Consider the following 20,669-nt stretch of genomic DNA (forward strand, 5'->3'; position numbering starts at 1 on the left):
AGCCTCCCAGTGAGTGGCACTAGTAATGTTTAATGTATGACAGAAATGTTAGGTATCTCTGCCTTCGTTTATTATTTTCCAAAGTTTGTTATTTTCCATTTAGAGATTGTTAAAAAATATGAGTGTCTAATCAACAGGGTCTAAATGAAACGAGTAAAAATCACCTGATTTGCAAGAAGATTCTTTATAGTGTGTACCCTGGTACATGGACTTCGTTAGTTATATATATATATAGTAAACATGGACCACCGTCACAGGACTGGTTGTGACCAATACAAACTTGTGTTTTTGTAAATAGTTGCACCTCCTGTGCCCACCAGAGTCGTCTATTACAACGCCCGGGACCTTAACCTGGTCACGGACCTACAATAGGTTTGTAGGGGGTCAGGTTTTTTGGGTGGCGTGTTAATGGGATCCGTGACATTGGGAATGGACTGTTGCAGGAAGAGGTTACAATGGAGCAGGTTGAGCCTCCGCTACTACTGAAACCGGTAGCGTTCCACTGTTGGAGAGATGAACTCTAAAGTTTTGGTGGTGTTTGGGTAACTGGCCTCCCTAGTGAGGGACATATTTGTGGATAAAGTGTTTCTTTTTCTATTTTCCAGTTTGAAAAAAATAAATAAAGCTCTGATGTCCTGTAGCTCGGGGACGAGCTACGTTTAACCAAAGGGGGAATGTGACACCCTGGCCTATCAGGTCGTCACAAGGTATTATGCAATCTGCCCTTCTGTGCAATATACACATCCTCTTTGGTTAGGGGTCCCTAACCAATGGTGTTGCCAAAACCAGCTTATCAAAATCCTAGGAACATTCTGCACCACACCCTACAGTGTGGACGGCCTGAGTAGAATAAAGTCGCCCACTTGGGGGGTTGGTAAGGGGAGGTCAGGAATATCAGGAGAAGGCCAGGGTAGTGTTGGAAGGGAAGGAGAGAGGAGGTCAGGAGCCGGGCTCCTTGGAAGTACTAGGTAGCAGACGGTGGTCTGGGCCTGGTAGGAGCTGGACCTCTGGTCACAGGGGATCGTGACAAGGGGCACGGTATTGTTGTGGAGGACAGCTGGCAGCCTTGTACCATCACCGGGCTGGGACCAGGGCACGACCGGGTACGTGGACCCTAGGTCAGGGAGTAGCTTCAGGCAACCTGACAATTCATCCGACGAGAACGGAGCCTTCAATATCCGCTCTCCACCCGCTCCAAAAATCGGGGTACTAGCGCAACGAGGGGATAGGACTTTCCAATAAAAAGGTCCAAGAAATCCCAAGCGTGAACCCTGAGAGCAAGCTCCCTCAGTTAGCCACACTGGGGAGCGGGACCTGATTAGTTTCAAGCTATAGGGGCCAACTAGAAGAAAACAAGGTGCCAAGGGAAAGGTCACAGATCATCTGGCAACACCAGCAGAAACGGGACCCAAACGTGCTCCCCCTCAGCAGCAGCGGTGTCCAGAACTTTGGTTTACCAAGTTGTCGGTGTCAGCTTTATGGACTGAGTGAGTACGCAAGTGACCCCTACTTCCCCAATGGCACGTCCCGTCACCATCTCCGAGTCTCGGGGCTTCCCCCCTACCCGTAGAGGGGTAAACACCTGGCAGCCCACTCCATCGCCACCGGGTACTCCCAGCTGCAGCGGTGGTACTCCACCTTACCACACACCACGGGTGGCGTCACAAACTCTAACTACACTATCCCCTGTAAATACCCCCCTTTTATTCAAGTGGCCGCACGACCCCCGGGGGCGTTATATATATATATATATATATATATATAAAAATAAATAAAACACATTACAATTGAGAGTAATTGTAATTCCACTGAAATGGGCAATATGGAGGTTAGCACTGTTACTTTGCAGTACTGGGGTCTTAGGTTAAAATCTCACCAGGGTCACCATCTGAAAGGAGTTTTATGTTCTTACCATGTACCCTAATATCCTTTAAGACTCCAAAGACATAAACAAAGGGAATTTAGATTGTAAGGCTAAAGGGTTCAGTGATGATGTCCGTTAAATGCTGTGAAATTAATGGTGCTATATAAGCAAGTAACAAATGCAATAACACTGTGTTTGAAATCCGTGAATATAAGGCTTAGGATTTTTCTTCCGAATTTTTAAATGTGACTTTCCAAACACTTAATATCCTTACAATTTATTGAGAAGATTTAATCACAGACGCAGTTCAAAGTGTGATGTACAGCGTTTATTGGCAAAACAAAAGAAAAAAAAAAATCGGAAATGGTGAAGGTTCAGAAGCAAACATAAGGACAAAAAACATAATAGCACAATGAAAGTTCTTTAATTTGATTAGCGGCAACATTTTTTTAATAGATTTGAGAGAAATTTAATTCTTTAATATATTTTGGCTGTAAACCATGGCTGGTGCAAATTAGAAAAGCAGATTATTTTGTTTTCTTAACAAGGCCAATACAATTTTCTTTCACTATAACAAACATAGCAGATGGCAGAATGGAATTATTTGCAGGGTTGGAATAATATATATATGGAGGGAACTCTGTACAGGTTAAGGCTTAGCTCTACTAGATATCAGAAGCAGAGTCAATGAAGCAGTTTTCAGTGATAATGGATAGAAAAATCAACATTAAAAACACACAAAAAACGAATCTGAAGTCAAATGATTGTGTAATTAAACTAAGAACACATTGTCTTGAAAGAAGTACGCATGATATACACAGTAAAGAATGTCAATGCCGATTGCTAATCAGCAAGGTTCAACTTAAAAACATTGACCACATAAAAAAAAATAATCTTGAATTAAAACACTAAAATAATGACTATCCCATGTGTAATTAGATGGGAAATGCAAAGCACACGTCATCAGCAGTTAAATAGTCTCTCGAGAGTTCAGGGGTCTCCATTTTAATCCTCATAGTAAAACTAATGCAATATTCAAGTGGTGTATGGAAAGTTATGTTATTGGCACGTATTAGGTGTTGTCAGACATACGGTAATACTTTACTGTTTCTAGGGCCTTGTGGTCATTTTTCTTTTTGTAAACAAAGGCTTACCACCTAATGTCATACTTTTTCAGAAGGCATGGACCGTAAATATGGTACATTAAGTTGACAGTCTATTATTCTGGTGAGTGTGTGTGCGTGCAGATATAACTGGAAACTGAGACAAAGAAAAAGAATGCTGCCTTTTAATATTTGCTTCATGCAATACTGATTTATAATATGCTGAATTGCATTGCTTTTAATGGGAAGATATGTCCGCCGATGACTTTGTAAATGGTCAAGCTAAATCCTTCAGGGCTGAAATTTCCCCAGACAGAAGTCAGCCAGGTTCTGTCCGTTGCTCCGCAGAGGTGCTTATACTCCTAATGGTGTACATGACTAAGCTTGTTTTCAAGCTCCATTATTCCTGTAGGAAAGAGAAAAGCACAGTTATAAGAGCACAGTAGGAGATGCGTATACTGTACTTGCTCTAGATAAATCTCAGTAGGAGAACACACGTCTACTATCGAGAGCTCCGACAAGCGACCATTGCCGAAACCATTTCAGTAATGACACAGCTTTCAAACTGTGCCTTTTGCAAATAGACACAGGTTCTGAAACCAAAGATAATACATTTTTCTTTATACGTTCACAATGGTAGAAAATGCACACAGCACAGCAAGAGAAAGCCAAACTGCAGCCACTTCAAGTCATTCAGCACCTAGCACACAATGCAATAAGTGGTTTAGATAGCAGGTTGTACGTGTATGAGCTTCACAGACGTGTAACACGAAGGCCTTGTTCCCAAGTGCAGAAGCAATGTGTTTTATCTGCATGAGCCTACAACAAAATATGAGATAGCAATCTGCTGTTATTGTGTTTTGTTTTATTTATGCATTTCCACTTTTTTGGTGCAAGATTTTATGCATTTTTAGTGGACAAATGCTGGAATTTTGCACTTATAAATGCAATTGTGATTTATAAATGTGTTTTTAGGTTCCAAATAGAAACCTATAAGGAAAAAAAATAAAACAAAACAAAAAATATACGCCATTTTTAAATGCACAGTGGTTATCAGCCTTCATAAGATCACATATATACTTTGCTTGAATTGTTAAGGGTTGTCATGGTTTTCTACTACTTTGACAAACCCTTCTTAAATGCTGTATTTCACTTTGTAAAATAATAATAAATAATAATAATAATAATAATTATCAACAAAAGATAATACTCATCTCCCTTATACGGTGCCATTCTAGTGATGTTGGCGCCGGGTCTGCTAGCGTGTTTGTAACATTGGGTGCAGCACTCACCTAGGGTACGTGCACACGATCAGTGTTCACAGCGTTTTGGAAGCAGCATGCTTCAGCTGCATTCAAAATACTGTGTTGTACAGTACAAGCATAGTGAATGGCATTTCTAGAAATCAGCAAACACTGACCTGTGGTGCAACTTTCCATGACGCAGCATGTCAATTGCTTGCTGCGGAGACACAAGTGTCCTCCATAGGGAGAACACAAGTGAGAGACCACAGTGCCCTGAACCCTGATCGTGGGCACAAGCAGCGTCTGTCTCCTGCGGAGGATTCTCACGTCCCCGCAGGTAAGAGCCCACTGAGTCCAGGGCATAGTGAGTCCTGATCGTGTGCACGTACCCTGAGGCTACATGTGCACACTGCAGTTTGATCTGCACACAAACTGCAACCAAAACTGCAGCCAAACTGCTACCAAAACTGCACCTTGTCAGAGAGAGCCTGGAAATGTAAAATAAAACCGCTTGTAATGTAGGTACGTTTTTGCTGCGTATTTGTGACAAATATTGACAAAAACACTAGAAGAATGAACATGCTGCATCCTTTTTGTCACAAACATTTGACAAAAAAAACGCTGCAATGTGTGCATAGCAAATCTGACTTCTCATAGACTTTGCTGGGAAGTCAAATGTCAAAAAGTTCTGACAACAAAACTGCACCAAAAAACGTGACAAAAACACGACAAAAAATGTAGTGTGCGCATGTAGCCTTAGAATAACGATCAAAGGCTCCTAATGGGCTACAGCACTTCTAGTTCCCTCAGGCAATCAGGAGAGTTGAAAGCACCTATTTGTGTCAGCTGAAGCGCTTAAAGGGATTCTCTCAACACAGAATGACTGTTCAAACCAAGTACAGGTGATCCAATTATCATAGCATCGCCAATCATTTGAATACACTTTCCCACCTGCTTGTTTTCCATCTGTCTCCTCCTTTTTTTGATTAATCGCTCTGCTTCATAGAGTAAAAATAAGGAAGGAGATGGAAAACCAGCAGGTGGGAACGTGTATTTAAATAAGCCCCGCCATAATGCTTCAGTGCCTGTACTTGGTTTCAACAGTTATTCTGTGCTGACAGTCCCTTTACGTGGCATAACAATGTCACATAAACACCATAAAACCAAGGCTGACATTGGAGGAACAGCATCCTAGCGGGAAGTAATTGTTGCTTTTTTTACCAGGAGCAATACTGCAATTTAAGGAGGTGTCCAAATAGTAAATGATTCTTTTAAACTCCGATTTCTGCACAGAAAAAATCCTCACCAATTTTGCTATATGAGAACATGGCCTTGGTTAGGTTTACGAAAACGACTTCAAGAACTGAAAACTGCTGGAGTAAAAAATAGTTTTTGAATTTTTAGAAGCTGCCTTTTCACGTTTTTACATGACGTAGCTAGAAGACTAAGTACTAGATGAGGGCAGCTCTAGTTTATAGTTTTCTGTAAGCTTATGCTCCTGCTTAAACTCCTTTCTTGATTATTTTCAAGATTCAGCCACAAATAATTTTGAAATGTAAAGCATTAATTATCTTCTCATGGTTTTTTTTTTTGCAATTTTCATTTTTTATGATGCCTTGTGGATTTTGGAAGCAGTAATTAGTTTTTAATAAAGTTAAGGTCTCAAGTTGTATTATTTTTAATTTACAATGGCCATCCACAAAACAAGCTGGAATTAAAATGTTAGGGACTACTGTTTTTTATTGCAGTTTGCATTTTGTTTTTTTTTCCGTAATCAGAAAGGAAAAACTATATAAAATGCTCAATGACAACAACCACTTTTGTAGAAAACAAGGGGTCCAAGTCTCCAATCTCAGCTGGAGAACACTATAAGGATTCACTGTAAATGACTTTTCAGCACGGAATTTTTAAAGAGCATCAGTCACCCCCAAAATGCAACTTAAACTACCTAAACATTTACATAAGAGACTTCGCGCCTAAACAAATCTTGTATACAATATTCACTTTAGTGTTGTAGTGGCTGAAAAAATTAACTTATTTCATAGACAAATGAGAGCGATTTGGTCACTCATGGTGTGTCCAAGAACTCAGTACATCTTTACATTCTCCAATTTGCAGTGTCCCTTATTTTGATTATGAGTGCTCACTCTCAATGTTATGTTCTGTGTACGCACTTACACAGTCAGTGCCAGCACTTTCAAAATCAAGGTGGGTGCACACACAATATGGGTACGCTTTAATACATCAGGAAGTGTAGCTAGTAAGTGGCTTCAGAGAGGTGGAAATGGTGTTGAAAAACTGTGACATGCAGCCCCTGACTTTAACTTATAGTTTATCACCACTGACCCCAATTATTATGAATAATCTAGCAATTATATGTATGTGTGGGTGTTCCAGGTGAATCAGTGTAGCAAGCTGTAGATGAAAGACAGTGATTAAAGCATGCCTGTACCCACACTGTTTAAAAGCTTGGCCTGCCACTGTGAGGATATTGTTGTGTTCCTCTAGTGTCAGTGTACAAGCACAGGTGACATTGCCTCCTACATTAGGGACACTAAAGATTTAGTTTTGAAATTACGTGACATCACAGTATCTAAAGACACTTATCTTATGAGTTTAGATGTTGAAGCACTATGCAGTTAAGGCCACGTCACACTAAGCAACATTGCTAGCAACATCGCTGCTAAGGAACAACTTTTGTGACGTAGCAGCGATGTTGCTAGCGATGTTGCTGTGTGTGACATTCAGCAAAAACCTGGCCCCTGCTGTGAGGTCGTTGGTTGTTGCTGAATGTCCTGGACCATGTTTTTAGTTGTTGCTCTCCCGCTGTGAAGCACACATCGCTGTGTGTGACAGCGACAGAGCAACAACTATATGTGCAGGCAGCAGGAGCCGGCTTCTGCGGACGCTGGTAACCACTGTAAACATCGGGTAACCAAGCCGCCCTTACCTTGGTTACCCGATATTTACCTTCGTTACCAGCGTCCGCCGCTCTCACGCTGTCAGTGCCGGCTCCCTGCTCTCTGCACACGTAGCCACAGTACACATCGGGTAATTAACCTGATGTGTACTGTGGCTAGGAGTGCAGGGAACAGGGAGCCGGCACTGGCAGTGTGAGAGGGCGGACGCTGGTAACGAAGGTAAATATCGGGTAACCAAGGTAAGGGCTTCTTGGTTACCCGATGTTTACCGTGGTTACCAGCGTCTGCAGAAGCCAGCTCCTGCTGCCTGCACACGTAGCAGAGTACACATTGGGTAATTAACCCGATGTGTAGTGTGGCTAGGTGTGCAGGGAGCCAGCGCTAAGCGGTGTGCGCTGGTAACCAAGGAAAATATCGGGTTGGTTACCCGATATTTACCTTAGTTACTAAGCGCAGCATCACTTCCACGCGGCGCTGCTGGCTGGCCACTGGTTGCTGGTGAGATCTGCCTGTGTGACAGCTCACCAGCAACCCGTGTAGCGACGCTTCAGCGATCCCTGCCAGGTCAGGTTGCTGGTGGGATCGCTGGAGCGTCGCTTTGTGTGACATCTCACCAGCGACCTCCTAGCAACTTACCAGCGATCCCTATCAGGTTGTATCGTTGTTGGGATCGTTGGTAAGTAGTTTAGTGTGACTGGGCCTTAACATCGATCACGAATTAGGGATTAAAGCAGTTGATTCAAGTACAGGAACATAGAATAAAATGTAGGTTGTGCTTGCTCTTTCACAGTGTTGTCAATCAATATAAAGGACAGTGCTCAGTATGCAAACTGGAGGCTAGAATGGTGCAATAATGGACAATTTATCTGCAACTACAAGACTAACATGTATGTTGCTGTTATGACAGTTACAGGGGCCCCTATATAAATGTTTTAACTAAATTTATAAATGTTTTAAGTAATTTAATTAGCATTTTAGAGGTGACATTCACTTTAATGCTGTTACTTAGGCACCGATTATATGAAGAAGTAAAATTTGCTCAAGTTTTATCAGTTAAAAACAGACAATTTTCCTTTGAGCTCAATCAGTTTTTTGTCTTTAGTACTTTCATTTTTCAAGAGGCCATTGACTTTGAATAGTATGATTTACTGTGCACTAATGATCAGTGAGGAAAGTTGAACGTGAATTGTCTAAGTGCTGTCTGATCTACACTTGGACATCACTTGCACATGAACACTGTTTCTGTGAATATTTTAATAAGGTAAATAAATACATTATTAACCCCTTCACGACCATGGACGGATCTTTCCGTCATGGTGCCCTGGGCCTTAACGACCAAGGACGGATCTTTCCGTTATGGCGTAATCGAGGCACCGGAGCCTCCGGTGACTGCGATCGGTTAACAAACCGCAGATTCGGGGAGGAGGGGACCTGTACCTGACCTCAGGAGGGGTGGTGCTTCCTCCCCGGACCTATGGAGGCTGTGATTGGCTGATGAACGCCGCTCAACCAATCACAGCCACTGTAATGTTCCAGCCATTTAAAATGACTGAAACATTGAAATCCAGCCCTAACCAGTGCAGCTGTAGCACTGGCCATTGGCTGGAGCTGGGTGACCTCACTGGATCACCCTCCCCCAGTTCCAGCAGCTCTGATTGGAGAGATCGGCCTTGTGACCGATCTCTCCAATCACCATGGACCTGTTGCCGGTGACCGCCCCCCGTCACTTGCATGGGACCCGGAAGTTGCCGCGCTGCCATTGCACTGTATGAAACCGGCGAAAAGCCTCCCGATCCGCCGCTGCCCTCCGCGATCTGCCACCTGTCTCACCAATCCGCTCCCGCACCCCCACCCTCACCCCCACACATCCCAATCCGCCGTCGCCGCTGCCCTCCGCGAACTGCCACCTGTCTCCTCGATCTGCTGCTCGCACCCCCACCCCTCGTGATCTGCTGCCCACACCCTCACCCCCACACCTCCCAATCCGCCGCCCTCCGCGATCTGCCACCTGTCTCCCCGATCTGCTGCCCGCACCCTCACCCCTCGTGATCTGCTGCCCGCACCCCCTCCCCTCCTGATCCGCCGCTGCCCTCCTCCGTATGCTAGTGTCATCGCTCTCCCCGATCTGCTGCCCGGCCCCTCCCCCTCGTGATCAGCTGCCCGCCCCCTCTCCTCCGTTATGTGCTGCGCGCCCCCTCTCCTCCGTTATGTGCTGCGCGCCCCCTCTCCTCCGTTATGCGCTGCGCGCCCCCTCCCCTCCGTTATGCGCTGCGCGAACCCTCCCCTCCGTTATGCGCTGCGCGAACCCTCCCCTCCGTTATGCGCTGCGCTAATCCTCCCCTCCGTTATGCGCTGCGCGCCGACTCCCCTCCGTTATGCGGTGCGCGCCCTCTCCCCTCCGTTATGCAGTGCGCGCCCCCTTTCCTCCATTATGTGCTGCCCACTCCCCCCCACCTCTCACCCCCGTGATCTGTGCTCCCTCACCTCTCACCCCCGTGATTTGTGCTCCCTCACCTCTCACCCCCGTGATCTTTGCTCTGCTCACCTGTCTCCCCCGTGATCTGCGCTGCGCTCCCTCTCCCACCTCTCACCCTCCCCGATCTGCTGCCTCCTTCATCTCCTGTGATCCTGCTGCCCAGATCCATCCTGTAAGGTAACTATCCCCAATCTCACCTCCCATTCCCCATCCCCCCATCCCCCATTCACCCCATCCTCTGCCGCTCCTGCATCCACTGCGCCCTCTCCCATCCGCCCCCACCCTATCCCAGCCGCCTCCATCTCACAATCACAGATGCTCCCTTTATATGCCACTGCCCCCCCCCATCTGCCGCCCCCCATCTGCCGCTGATCTGATCCATCCTGTAAGTATTGTTCGTGGCTCTTTTCTAACTATCCCCAATCGCATCTCCCACTCCCTCTCCCCCCCCCCTCTTCCCCCACCTGCTTGCCGCCAAGTGCTGATCAGCTACGTGATTGGCTGATCAGGTACGTAATTGTTGCTCTAGTTTTTGCTTTTTTTGTGCACCCCAAATAAATAAAAACAAAAAAAAAACTTGAACAATTAGGTACCTGATCATCAATCGTTCTGCAGTCGTACTCGACTTTGGACAGGACTTTTTTTTCCATCCCACCTAGTCCCCCCCCCCCCCCCTTTTTTGCAGAACATTTGTGCGTGCGCCCTGGTTTTTTTTCTATGCCATGGGGGGGTCTAGTTTCCAAAATGGGGTCAAATGTGGGGGAGCTCCACTGTTCCGGCACCTCAGGGGGTCTCCAAACACAACATGGAATACGTCAATTATCCCAGACAATTTTGCGTTTGAAAAGTCAAATGACGCTCCTTGCATTCCGAGCCCTGCTGTGCGCCCAAACATTTGATTTCCACCACATATGAGGTATCTGTATACTCAGGAGAAATTGCACCATACATTTTATGGTGCAATTTTTCCTGATACCCTTGTGAAAAAAAAGCTACCTGGTTGAAGTAACAATTTTGTGGTAAAAAAAATGTTTTTTTATTTTCACGGCTCAACTCTATTAACCCCTTTAGCCCCAAGCCTATTTTGACCCTAAAGACCAGGACATTTTTTGCAATTTTGACCAGTGTCACTTTATGAGGTTATAACTCTGGAACGCTTCAACGGATCCCGGTGATTCTGAGATTGTTTTCTCGTGTCATATTGGGCTTCATGTTAGTGGTAAATTTAGGCCGATATTTTTTGCGTTTCTTTGTGAAAAAAACGGAAATTTCGCGAAAATTTTGAAAATTTTGTAATTTTCAAACTTTGAATTTTTATGCTCTAAAACCAACGAGACATATATCACAAAATAATAAATAACATTTTCCACATGTTTACTTTACATCAAAATGTTGGTAAAAAAAAAAGTAAATTAAGGAAGTTATAGGGGTTAAAAATTTATGAGCAATTTCTCATTTTTACAACAAAATTTACAAAGCCACTTTTTTTTAGGGACATCACATTTGAAGCGATTTTGAAAGGTCTACATGACACAAAACACCCAAAAGAGACACCATTCCAAGAACGGCACCCCTCAGGCTACTCAAAACCACATTCAAGAAGGTTATTAACCCTTCAGGTGCTTTACAGTAACTAAAGCAATGTGGAAGGAAAAAATGAACATTTTACTTTTTGCAACAAAAATGTTAATTTAGCCTCAAATATTGCATATTCACAATGGTAGCAGGATTAAATCAACCCCCAAAATTTGTTGGGCAATTTCTTCTGAGCACGCAGATACCTCATATGTGGCGAAAAACCACTGTTTGGGTGCACGGCAGGACTCAGAAGGGAAGGCGCGTCACTTCACTTTTTGAACAGAAAATTAGCTAGAATCGTTAGCCGCACCATGTTGCGTTTGGAGAGCCCCTGAGGTGCCGAAACAGTGGAGCTCCCCCACATGTGACCCCGTTTTTGAAACTAGACACCTCATGGAATTTATCTAGATAATTATTGAGCACTTTGAACCTCTGGGGGCTTCACAAAAGTTAATAGAGTTGAGCCGTGAAAATAAAAAAAAAATTTTTTACCACAAAATTGTTACTTCAACCAGGTAGCTTTTTTTCACAAGGGTATCAGGAAAAATTGCACCATAAAATGTATTGTGCAATTTCTCCTGAGTACACAGACACCTCATATGTGGTGGAAATCAAATGTTTAGGTGCACAGCAGGGCTCAGAATGCAAGAAGCGTCATTTGACATTTCAAACGCAAAATTGTCTGGGATAATTAGCGTATTCCATGTTGTGTTTGGAGACCCCCTGAGGTACCAAAACAGTGGAACTCCTCCACATGTGACCCCATTTTGGAAACTAGACCGCCATGGCATAGAAAAAAAAAAGGGCGCACGCACAAATCTAAATGCAAAAAAGGGGGGGACTAGGTATGATGGAAAAAAGAAGTCCTGTCCAAAGTAGAGTACGACTGCAGGACGATTGCTGATCAGGTACCTAATTGTTCAAGTGTTTTGTTTTTTTTTTTATATTTGGGGTGCACAAAAAAAAAGCAAAAACTAGAGCAACAATTACGTACCTGATCAGCCAATCACGTAGCTGATCAGCACTTGGAGGCAAGCAGGTGGGGGAGGAGGGGGGGGGAGAGGGAGTGGGAGATGCGATTGGGGATAGTTAGAAAAGAGCCACGAACAATACTTACAGGATGGATCAGAACTGCGGCAGATAAAGGGGGGCAGCAGATGGGGGGGGCAGCGGCATATAAAGGGAGCATCTGTGAATGTGAGACGGCGGCGGCTGGGATAGGGTGGGGGCAGATGGGAGAGGGCGCAGTGGATGCAGGAGTGGCAGAGGATGGGGGGAAGGGGGGATGGTGGGGGATGGGAGGGAAGGGGAGTGGGAGCGGAGATTGGGGATAGTTAGCCTACAGGATGAGTCTAGGCAGCAGGATCACAGGAAATGAAGGAGGCAGCAGATCGGGGAGGGTGAGAGGTGGGAGAGGGAGCGCAGCGTAGATCACGGGGGAGACAGGTGAGTAGATCACAGATCATGGGGGTGAGAGGTGGAGGGAGAGCAGACAGCAGATCACGGGGGTGACAGGTGAGGGAGCACACATCACGGGGGTGACAGGTGAGGGAGCACACATCACGGGGGTGACAGGTGAGGGAGCACACATCACGGGGGTGACAGGTGAGGGAGCACACATGACGGGGGTGACAGGTGAGGGAGCACACATCACGGGGGTGACAGGTGAGGGAGCACACATCACGGGGGTGACAGGTGAGGGAGCACACATCACGGGGGTGACAGGTGAGGGAGCACACATCACGGGGGTGACAGGTGAGGGAGCACACATCACGGGGGTGACAGGTGAGGGAGCACACATCACGGGGGTGACAGGTGAGGGAGCACACATCACGGGGGTGACAGGTGAGGGAGCACACATCACGGGGGTGACAGGTGAGGGAGCACACATCACGGGGGTGACAGGTGAGGGAGCACACATCACGGGGGTGACAGGTGAGGGAGCACACATCACGGGGGTGACAGGTGAGGGAGCACACATCACGGGGGTGACAGGTGAGGGAGCACACTTCACGGGGGTGACAGGTGAGGGAGCACACATCACGGGGGTGACAGTTGAGGGAGCACACATCACGGGGGTGACAGGGGAGGGAGCACACATCACGGGGGTGACAGGGGAGGGAGCACACATCACGGGGGTGACAGGGGAGGGGGCGGGTAGCCGATCACGGGGCTGAGAGGTGGGGGGGGAGCATGCAGCACATCACGGAGGGGAGGGGGCGAGCAGCACATAACGGAGGGGAGGGGGCGGGCAGCACATAACGGAGGAGAGGTAGTGCGCAGCACATAACGGAGGAGAGGGGGCGGGCACCGATCACGAGGGGGAGGAGCCGGGCAGCAGATTGGGGGGAGCGGTGGCACTGTGGCAGATGGAGGGCGGCAGCGGATCGGGAGGCTTTTCGCCGGTTTCATACAGTGCAATGGCAGAGCGACAACTTCCGGGTCCCATGCTCCGGTCACATAACAGCATGGGACCGGAGCTTGTCTCCCTGCCATTGCACTGTATACACTCACTGTGCTGGCGTGCTGCAGGAACCGACAAGTGAAGCTGATGGGGGCGGTCACCGGCAACAGGTCCACTGTGATTGGAGAGATCGGTCACAAGGCCGATCTCTCCAATCAGAGCTACTGGAGCTGGGGGAGGGTGATCCAGTGAGGTAACCCAGCTCCAGCCAATGGCCAGTGCTACAGCTGCACTGACCATGGCTGGATTTCAATGTTTCAGTCACTTTAAATGGCTGGAACATTACAGTGGCTGTGATTGGTTGAGCGGCGTTCGTCAGCCAATCACAGCCTCCGTAGGTCCGGGGAGGAGGCACCACCCCTCCTGAGGTCAGGTACAGGTCCCCAGGTCCCCTCCTCCCCGAACCTGCGGTTTGTGTTAACCGATCGCAGTCACCGGAGGCTCCGTCCTTGGTCTTTAAGGCCTAGGGCGCCATGACGGATCTTTCCGTCCATGGTCGTGAAGGGGTTAACTTTTGTGAAGCCCCAAGAGGATCAAAGTGCTCAATAAACATCTACAGTTAGGTCCAGAAATATTTGGACAGTGACACAATTTTCGCGAGTTGGGCTCTGCATGCCACCACATTGGATTTCAAATGAAATCTCTACAACAGAATTCAAGTGCAGATTGTAACGTTTAATTTGAAGGTTTGAACAAAAATATCTGATAGAAATTGTAGGAATTGTACACATTTCTTTACAAACACTCCACATTTTAGGAGGTCAAAAGTAATTGGACAAATAAACCAAACCCAAACAAAATATTTTTATTTTTAATATTTTGTTGCGAATCCTTTGGAGGCAATCACTGCCTTAAGTCTGGAACCCATGGACATCACCAAACGCTGGGTTTCCTCCTTCTTAATGCTTTGCCAGGCCTTTACAGCCGCAGCCTTCAGGTCTTGCTTGTTTGTGGGTCTTTCAGTCTTAAGTCTGGATTTGAGCAAGTGAAATGCATGCTCAATTGGGTTAAGATCTGGTGATTGACTTGGCCATTGCAGAATGTTCCACTTTTTTGCACTCATGAACTCCTGGGTAGCTTTGGCTGTATGCTTGGGGTCATTGTCCATCTGTACTATGAAGCGCCGTCCGATCAACTTTGCGGCATTTGGCTGAATCTGGGCTGAAAGTATATCCCGGTACACTTCAGAATTCATCCGGCTACTCTTGTCTGCTGTTATGTCATCAAGAAACACAAGTGACCCAGTGCCATTGAAAGCCATGCATGCCCATGCCATCACGTTGCCTCCACCATGTTTTACAGAGGATGTGTTGTGCCTTGGATCATGTGCCGTTCCCTTTCTTCTCCAAACTTTTTTCTTCCCATCATTCTGGTACAGGTTGATCTTGGTCTCATCTGTCCATAGAATACTTTTCCAGAACTAAGCTGGCTTCATGAGGTGTTTTTCAGCAAATTTAACTCTGGCCTGTCTATTTTTGGAATTGATGAATGGTTTGCATCTAGATGTGAACCCTTTGTATTTACTTTCATGGAGTCTTCTCTTTACTGTTGACTTAGAGACAGATACACCTACTTCACTGAGAGTGTTCTGGACTTCAGTTGATGTTGTGAACGGGTTCTTCTTCACCAAAGAAAGTATGCGGCGATCATCCACCACTGTTGTCATCCGTGGACGCCCAGGCCTTTTTGAGTTCCCAAGCTCACCAGTCAATTCCTTTTTTCTCAGAATGTACCCGACTGTTGATTTTGCTACTCCAAGCATGTCTGCTATCTCTCTGATGGATTTTTTCTTTTTTTTCAGCCTCAGGATGTTCTGCTTCACCTCAATTGAGAGTTCCTTAGACCGCATTTTGTCTGGTCACAGCAACAGCTTCCAAATGCAAAACCACACACTTGTAATCAACCCCAGACCTTTTAACTACTTCATTGATTACAGGTTAACGAGGGAGACGCCTTCAGAGTTAATTGCAGCCCTTAGAGTCCCTTGTCCAATTACTTTTGGTCCCTTGAAAAAGAGGAGGCTATGCATTACAGAGCTATGATTCCTAAACCCTTTCTCCGATTTGGATGTGAAAACTCTCATATTGCAGCTGGGAGTGTGCACTTTCAGCCCATATTATATATATAATTGTATTTCTGAACATGTTTTTGTAAACAGCTAAAATAACAAAACTTGGGTCACTGTCCAAATATTTCTGGACCTAACTGTAGATAAATTCCATGAGGGGTCTAGTTTCCAAAATGGGGTCACATGTGGGGGAGCTCCACTGTTTCGGCACCTCAGGGGCTCTCCAAACGCAACATGGTGCGGCTAACGATTCCAGCTAATTTTCTGTTCAAAAAGTCAAATGACGCTCCTTCCCTTCCGAGTCCTGCTGTGCGCCCAAACAGTGGTTTTTCGCCACATATGATGTATCTGCGTGCTCAGAAGAAATTGCCCAACACATTTTGGGGGTTCATTTAATCCTGCTACCCTTGTGAAATGCAATATTTGAGGCTAAATTAACATTTTTGTTGCAAAAAGTAAAATGTTAATTTTTTCCTTCCACATTGCTTTAGTTACTGTGAAGCACCAGAAGGGTTAATAACCTTCTTGAATGTGGTTTTGAGTAGCCTGAGGGGTGCCGTTTTTGGAATGGTGTCACTTTTGGGTGTTTTGTGTCATGTAGACCTTTCAAAATCGCTTCAAATGTGATGTGGTCCCTAAAAAAAGTGGCTTTGTAAAGTTTGTTGTAAAAATGAGAAATTGCTCATAAACTTTGAACCCCTATAACTTCCTTAATTTTTTTTTTTTTTCTCCCAAATTGTTCTGAGGTAAAGTAGACATGTGGGAAATGTTATTTATTAATTATTTTGTGTCATATGTCTCGTTGGTTTTAGAGCATAAAAATTAAAAGTTTGAAAATTACAAACTTTTCGCGAAATTTCCGCTTTTTTCACAAAGAAACGCAAAAAATATCGGCCTAAATTTACCACTAACATGAAGCCCAATATGTCACGAAAAAACAGTCTCAGAATCACCAGGATCCGTTGAAGCGTTCCAGAGTTATAACTTCATAAAGTGACACTGGTCAAAATTGCAAAAAATGGCCTGGTCTTTAGGGTCAAAATAGGCTTGGGGCTGAAGGGGTTAATGAAACTGATAAAGTGAACTATTCTTACAATCGTAATAGAAAATTCTATAATACTTAAAGGGTATATGTGGGACTTTAATAAAAGAAATGTGCCTATGTACTAACAGGCAGGTAGTTGCCACCTACCTACTTGTTGTGCCTGGCACCATTCTGGAGCTAGTAGATACGTGGATGAACTCCTGTCTCCCTTTATACTGCTATTGCCCTCCTACATTAGGGACACTAAAGATTTAGTTTTAAAATTACGTGACATAAGAGTATCTAAAGACACTTATTTTATGAGTTTAGATGTTGAAGTAACATCGATCACGAATTAGGGATTAAAGCAGTTGATTATTTTTTATCCACGAAGGGTCTACAATTTAGGTCACATAACTTTTTTTGTTATCCCTACTACGGTTTGTGTTAACACAGAATTTTTTTTACTTTTGACGGTACCCTGTACCATCAGGTGCGGGGTGCCGCCATGGGCACAGTTTGTGCACTAACTTTTGCAAATTTATTTTTAGGTTGGTGGGAGGATGTACACGTTTTTTGTGAGGATTTATTATTTTTCACAAGTCACATTTACGATGTGCTTATCATATGGAAGGCAAAGTCAGGACTTTTCAGGATTTTTTTGAGATTCTCAACAAGAATAGGATAGGGATGCTTTTCAAACGTGAAGTTGGGAAGAATATTTTGAACTTTCTAGATCTAAAAATCACGATTGATGCAACTGATAGTACTGACACCGAAACATACAGAATACGGACGGCAACAAATAATTTGTTGCATTGGCAAAGTTGGCATCCTCTATCTTTAAAGGCAGGTATACGAGTAAGACAGTACTTGCGAGCAAGACAAAACTGTTCGGATGATGAGGCTTTTGGCAGAGTCATAGACTCTTTAATTTCTTTATATCAAGAGGTTAGCCTAAAACAAAAAACACTCTATAGGACATTCAACCGTGTTAAAAATATGAATAGAGATGAATTACTTACTGGTACCAGTGGAAAAAAAAGACGACACAAATTAAACTGATCTGCACCTATGATGAGTGCACTACAGATATTCATAGGATTTTGAAAAAATATTGGCCAATATTAAAAGCCGACACGGAGATTGGACAAATTATAGGTAAATACTCCAGTGTTACATACAGGAAGGGAAGAAATTTAAAAAGGAAAAACTTACACTCAGCCATTTTACTTCTAATGGGAAAGAAAAAAAAAGATAATTGTTCTAACAGAAAATGTGGTAGTAACCCATGTGGGTCCTGTACATTTTGTCTCTACGTGGTGAGATCAGAAGAATTTAGGAATCCCATAGAAGAGGTTACTCATGTGATTAAGGAGAATATCAGTTGTAAGACCAAAGGGATTGTTTATGTTGAAATGTGTTATTGCCCTAAAATATACATGGGTAAAACTATTCAGGAATTCAGGATGATATCAAAACACATCATTTCAATTAATGCCAAAACTGACACTCCTTTGTCAAGGCACATGAGATTTATGCACAGTCAGAATCCCTTAAATTTGAGATTTTTGGGTAATAAGAAAGTAAGCAAGAGAGAGCAAGAGGAGGAAACTTGGATAAGGCTCTCCTTAAGGAAGAGGCAAGTTTAATCTTTGAGCTTAAAGCTAGGAGCCCAATGAGGCTTAATGAAGGATTTACCTTCACAGCGTTTATTTAATGTGATCTTACTATACGCTTTAAAGTATACTATAGGATTGCTTAAAGATAGTAGCAATCTGACTACTTGTATTTCAGGAGTTGTGGAGAAAAACAGGTAGCCAATAAATTAAATTGTAATAAAGGCCGCTTTACAAGCTGCAACATCGCTAGCCGATGCTAGCGATGTTGTGTGTGATAGCACCTGCCCCCATCGTACGGCCGATAAGTGGTGATCGCTGCTGTAGTGACCATTATCGCTACGGCAGCGTCACACACACATACCTGCTCTGCGACATCGCTGTGACCGGCAAGCCGCCTCGTTTCTAAGGGGGCGGTTCGTTCAGCGTCACAGCGACGTCACTAAGCAGCCGCCCAATCAAAGCGGAGGGGCGGAGATGAGCGGGATGAACATCCCGCCCACCTCCTTCCTTCCTCATTGCTGGCGGGATGCAGGTAAGGAGAGGTTCCTCGTTCCTGCGGTGTCACACATAGCGATGTGTGCTGCCGCAGGAAAGAGGAACAACATCGTTACTGCAGCAGCAACGATATTTGGGAAGAGGGGGGGGATGTCACCGATTAGCGATTTTAACGTTTTTGCAACGATTCAAAATCGCTAATAGGTGTCACACGCAACGACATCGCTAACGCGGCCGGATGTGCGTCACAAAATCCGTGACCCCAACGAGATCGCTTTAGCGATCTCGTAGCGTGTAAAGCCACCTTAAGACTAGATTAAAACATCGTATATACCCCAAAGTGATTTGCAAACAGTGCAGTGACTGCACATTATATTGCAGATAAGGGGAAATGCAACTGTATTTAAAACATCTTCTATAGGGAGTGTGAAAGAGTTTACGAATGTAATCTGTTTTTAAATATGATTTGGCTTAAGTGTGTGACTTTGTAATTCATCAACATTGGAATCGAGGTGGTTAGATACTGAAATCACTATTTTTATTTACATGTTTATATTTCTCTTTGTAATCCCCTTTAGAAACATATGCTCCATTACGGACAATGCCTTCCAGTGTACATCTTGTTCCATGTATGTAATCCATGAACATCCGTACATTTGGAAGCACAGATACTGTATCTAAAGGAACAGCTGGCTGTACTGAGATCCGAGGGGGAAGATTGTAGTGTGCCAGGGAGGTTATCCCTGATATATGACACCCCAACATGATTGCTAAGTTGGCAGGTGAGGGGGTGTCAGCAAGACATGCCATCTGAAAGCTGGAGGAGTGTCTGCACCAGTAAGAGAGAAACAGGAGTGCAGGGCAGGCCAAAGAGGTGCTGGTGTTGGGAGACTCCATTAATAGAACAGATGGTGCGATCTATCACAAAGACAGGGATCACTGAACGGTGTGTTGTAGGAAGAAGGGTTTGGGATTTCTGGAAAATTAGGCCAACTTCTCTGTTGGCTGCAAGCTCTGCCTCAGGCATGGGTGCACCTCAATAAGGAGGGTGCAGCTTTGCTGGGTGAAAAAATGGCTAGAAAGTTGGAGAGGGGTTTCAACTAGGGACTGAGGGCTGTGGGCAATTACTGTACAGGAAAGGAAGATAGTACCCTGGGCAAAAGTAGTGTAATATGGGGGAGGGGTTAGTGTGAGGCCAATGAAAAATGTAGAGTCCCGATGGTGGAGATAAGGGAAGAAAAGAAGAGATAATAAAACTAATAGCGGTGTGCTAAGAGTCTCCAAATACGATGGAAGCGGCAGAAAATATCCCAGCGAACCAAAGAGAAATAATTATGGGAGACTTCAACTACCCCGATATAAATTGGAGAGCAGAAACCAGCAGGTCCAGCAAAGGAAACTGGATTTTGACAACAATGAAAGACAATTACCTTTCACAACTGGTTCAGGACCGAAGAAGAAGGGGGGCAATGCTGGACCAAATATTAACTCATAGGCCGGACCACACATCAAATATATGGGTTGAGGGTCACTTGGGTAATAGTAGTCACAAAATAATACTTTTTCATGTATTCTTTAAAAAGATTTATAGTAAAGGGGTTACAAGTAGGGCTGAGCGGATCCGAACTGTAAAAGTCCGAATCCGCGCGGTCAAAGATTTCCGGGCCCGGATCTGGTATTTCGGGTGCACGATCTGGATTCTGCACTGGGGAAAATAATTGAAAAATAAAGAAAAACAGAAATAAAACAGTGTTTCATAATTACCGAGACTTTGTGTCATGGCGGCACACTGCTTCCGATTCACGCATTC

The 20,669-nt window shown here is 44.8% G+C and overlaps 1 protein-coding gene across 25 annotated transcripts in view; it reads right to left on the reverse strand.

Moving 5' to 3' along the window:
* Positions 1-2,170: 2,170 nt before the first annotated feature.
* Positions 2,171-20,669, reverse strand: part of EPB41L3 (erythrocyte membrane protein band 4.1 like 3) — a 311,036-nt gene continuing 292,537 nt past the window's right edge. For all 25 annotated transcript variants that reach the window (XM_075314499.1, XM_075314519.1, XM_075314518.1 and 22 more), the window contains one exon: positions 2,171-3,373. Coding sequence is in view for 1 of the 25 variants with exons in the window: in XM_075314505.1 (XP_075170620.1) it covers positions 3,368-3,373 (6 nt within the window). In the remaining 24 variants the exon portion in view is untranslated. The remainder of the gene's footprint in view (positions 3,374-20,669) is intronic.

Source organism: Anomaloglossus baeobatrachus, chromosome 6 (assembly GCF_048569485.1).
Source record: "Anomaloglossus baeobatrachus isolate aAnoBae1 chromosome 6, aAnoBae1.hap1, whole genome shotgun sequence".
Lineage (NCBI taxonomy): Eukaryota > Metazoa > Chordata > Amphibia > Anura > Aromobatidae > Anomaloglossus > Anomaloglossus baeobatrachus.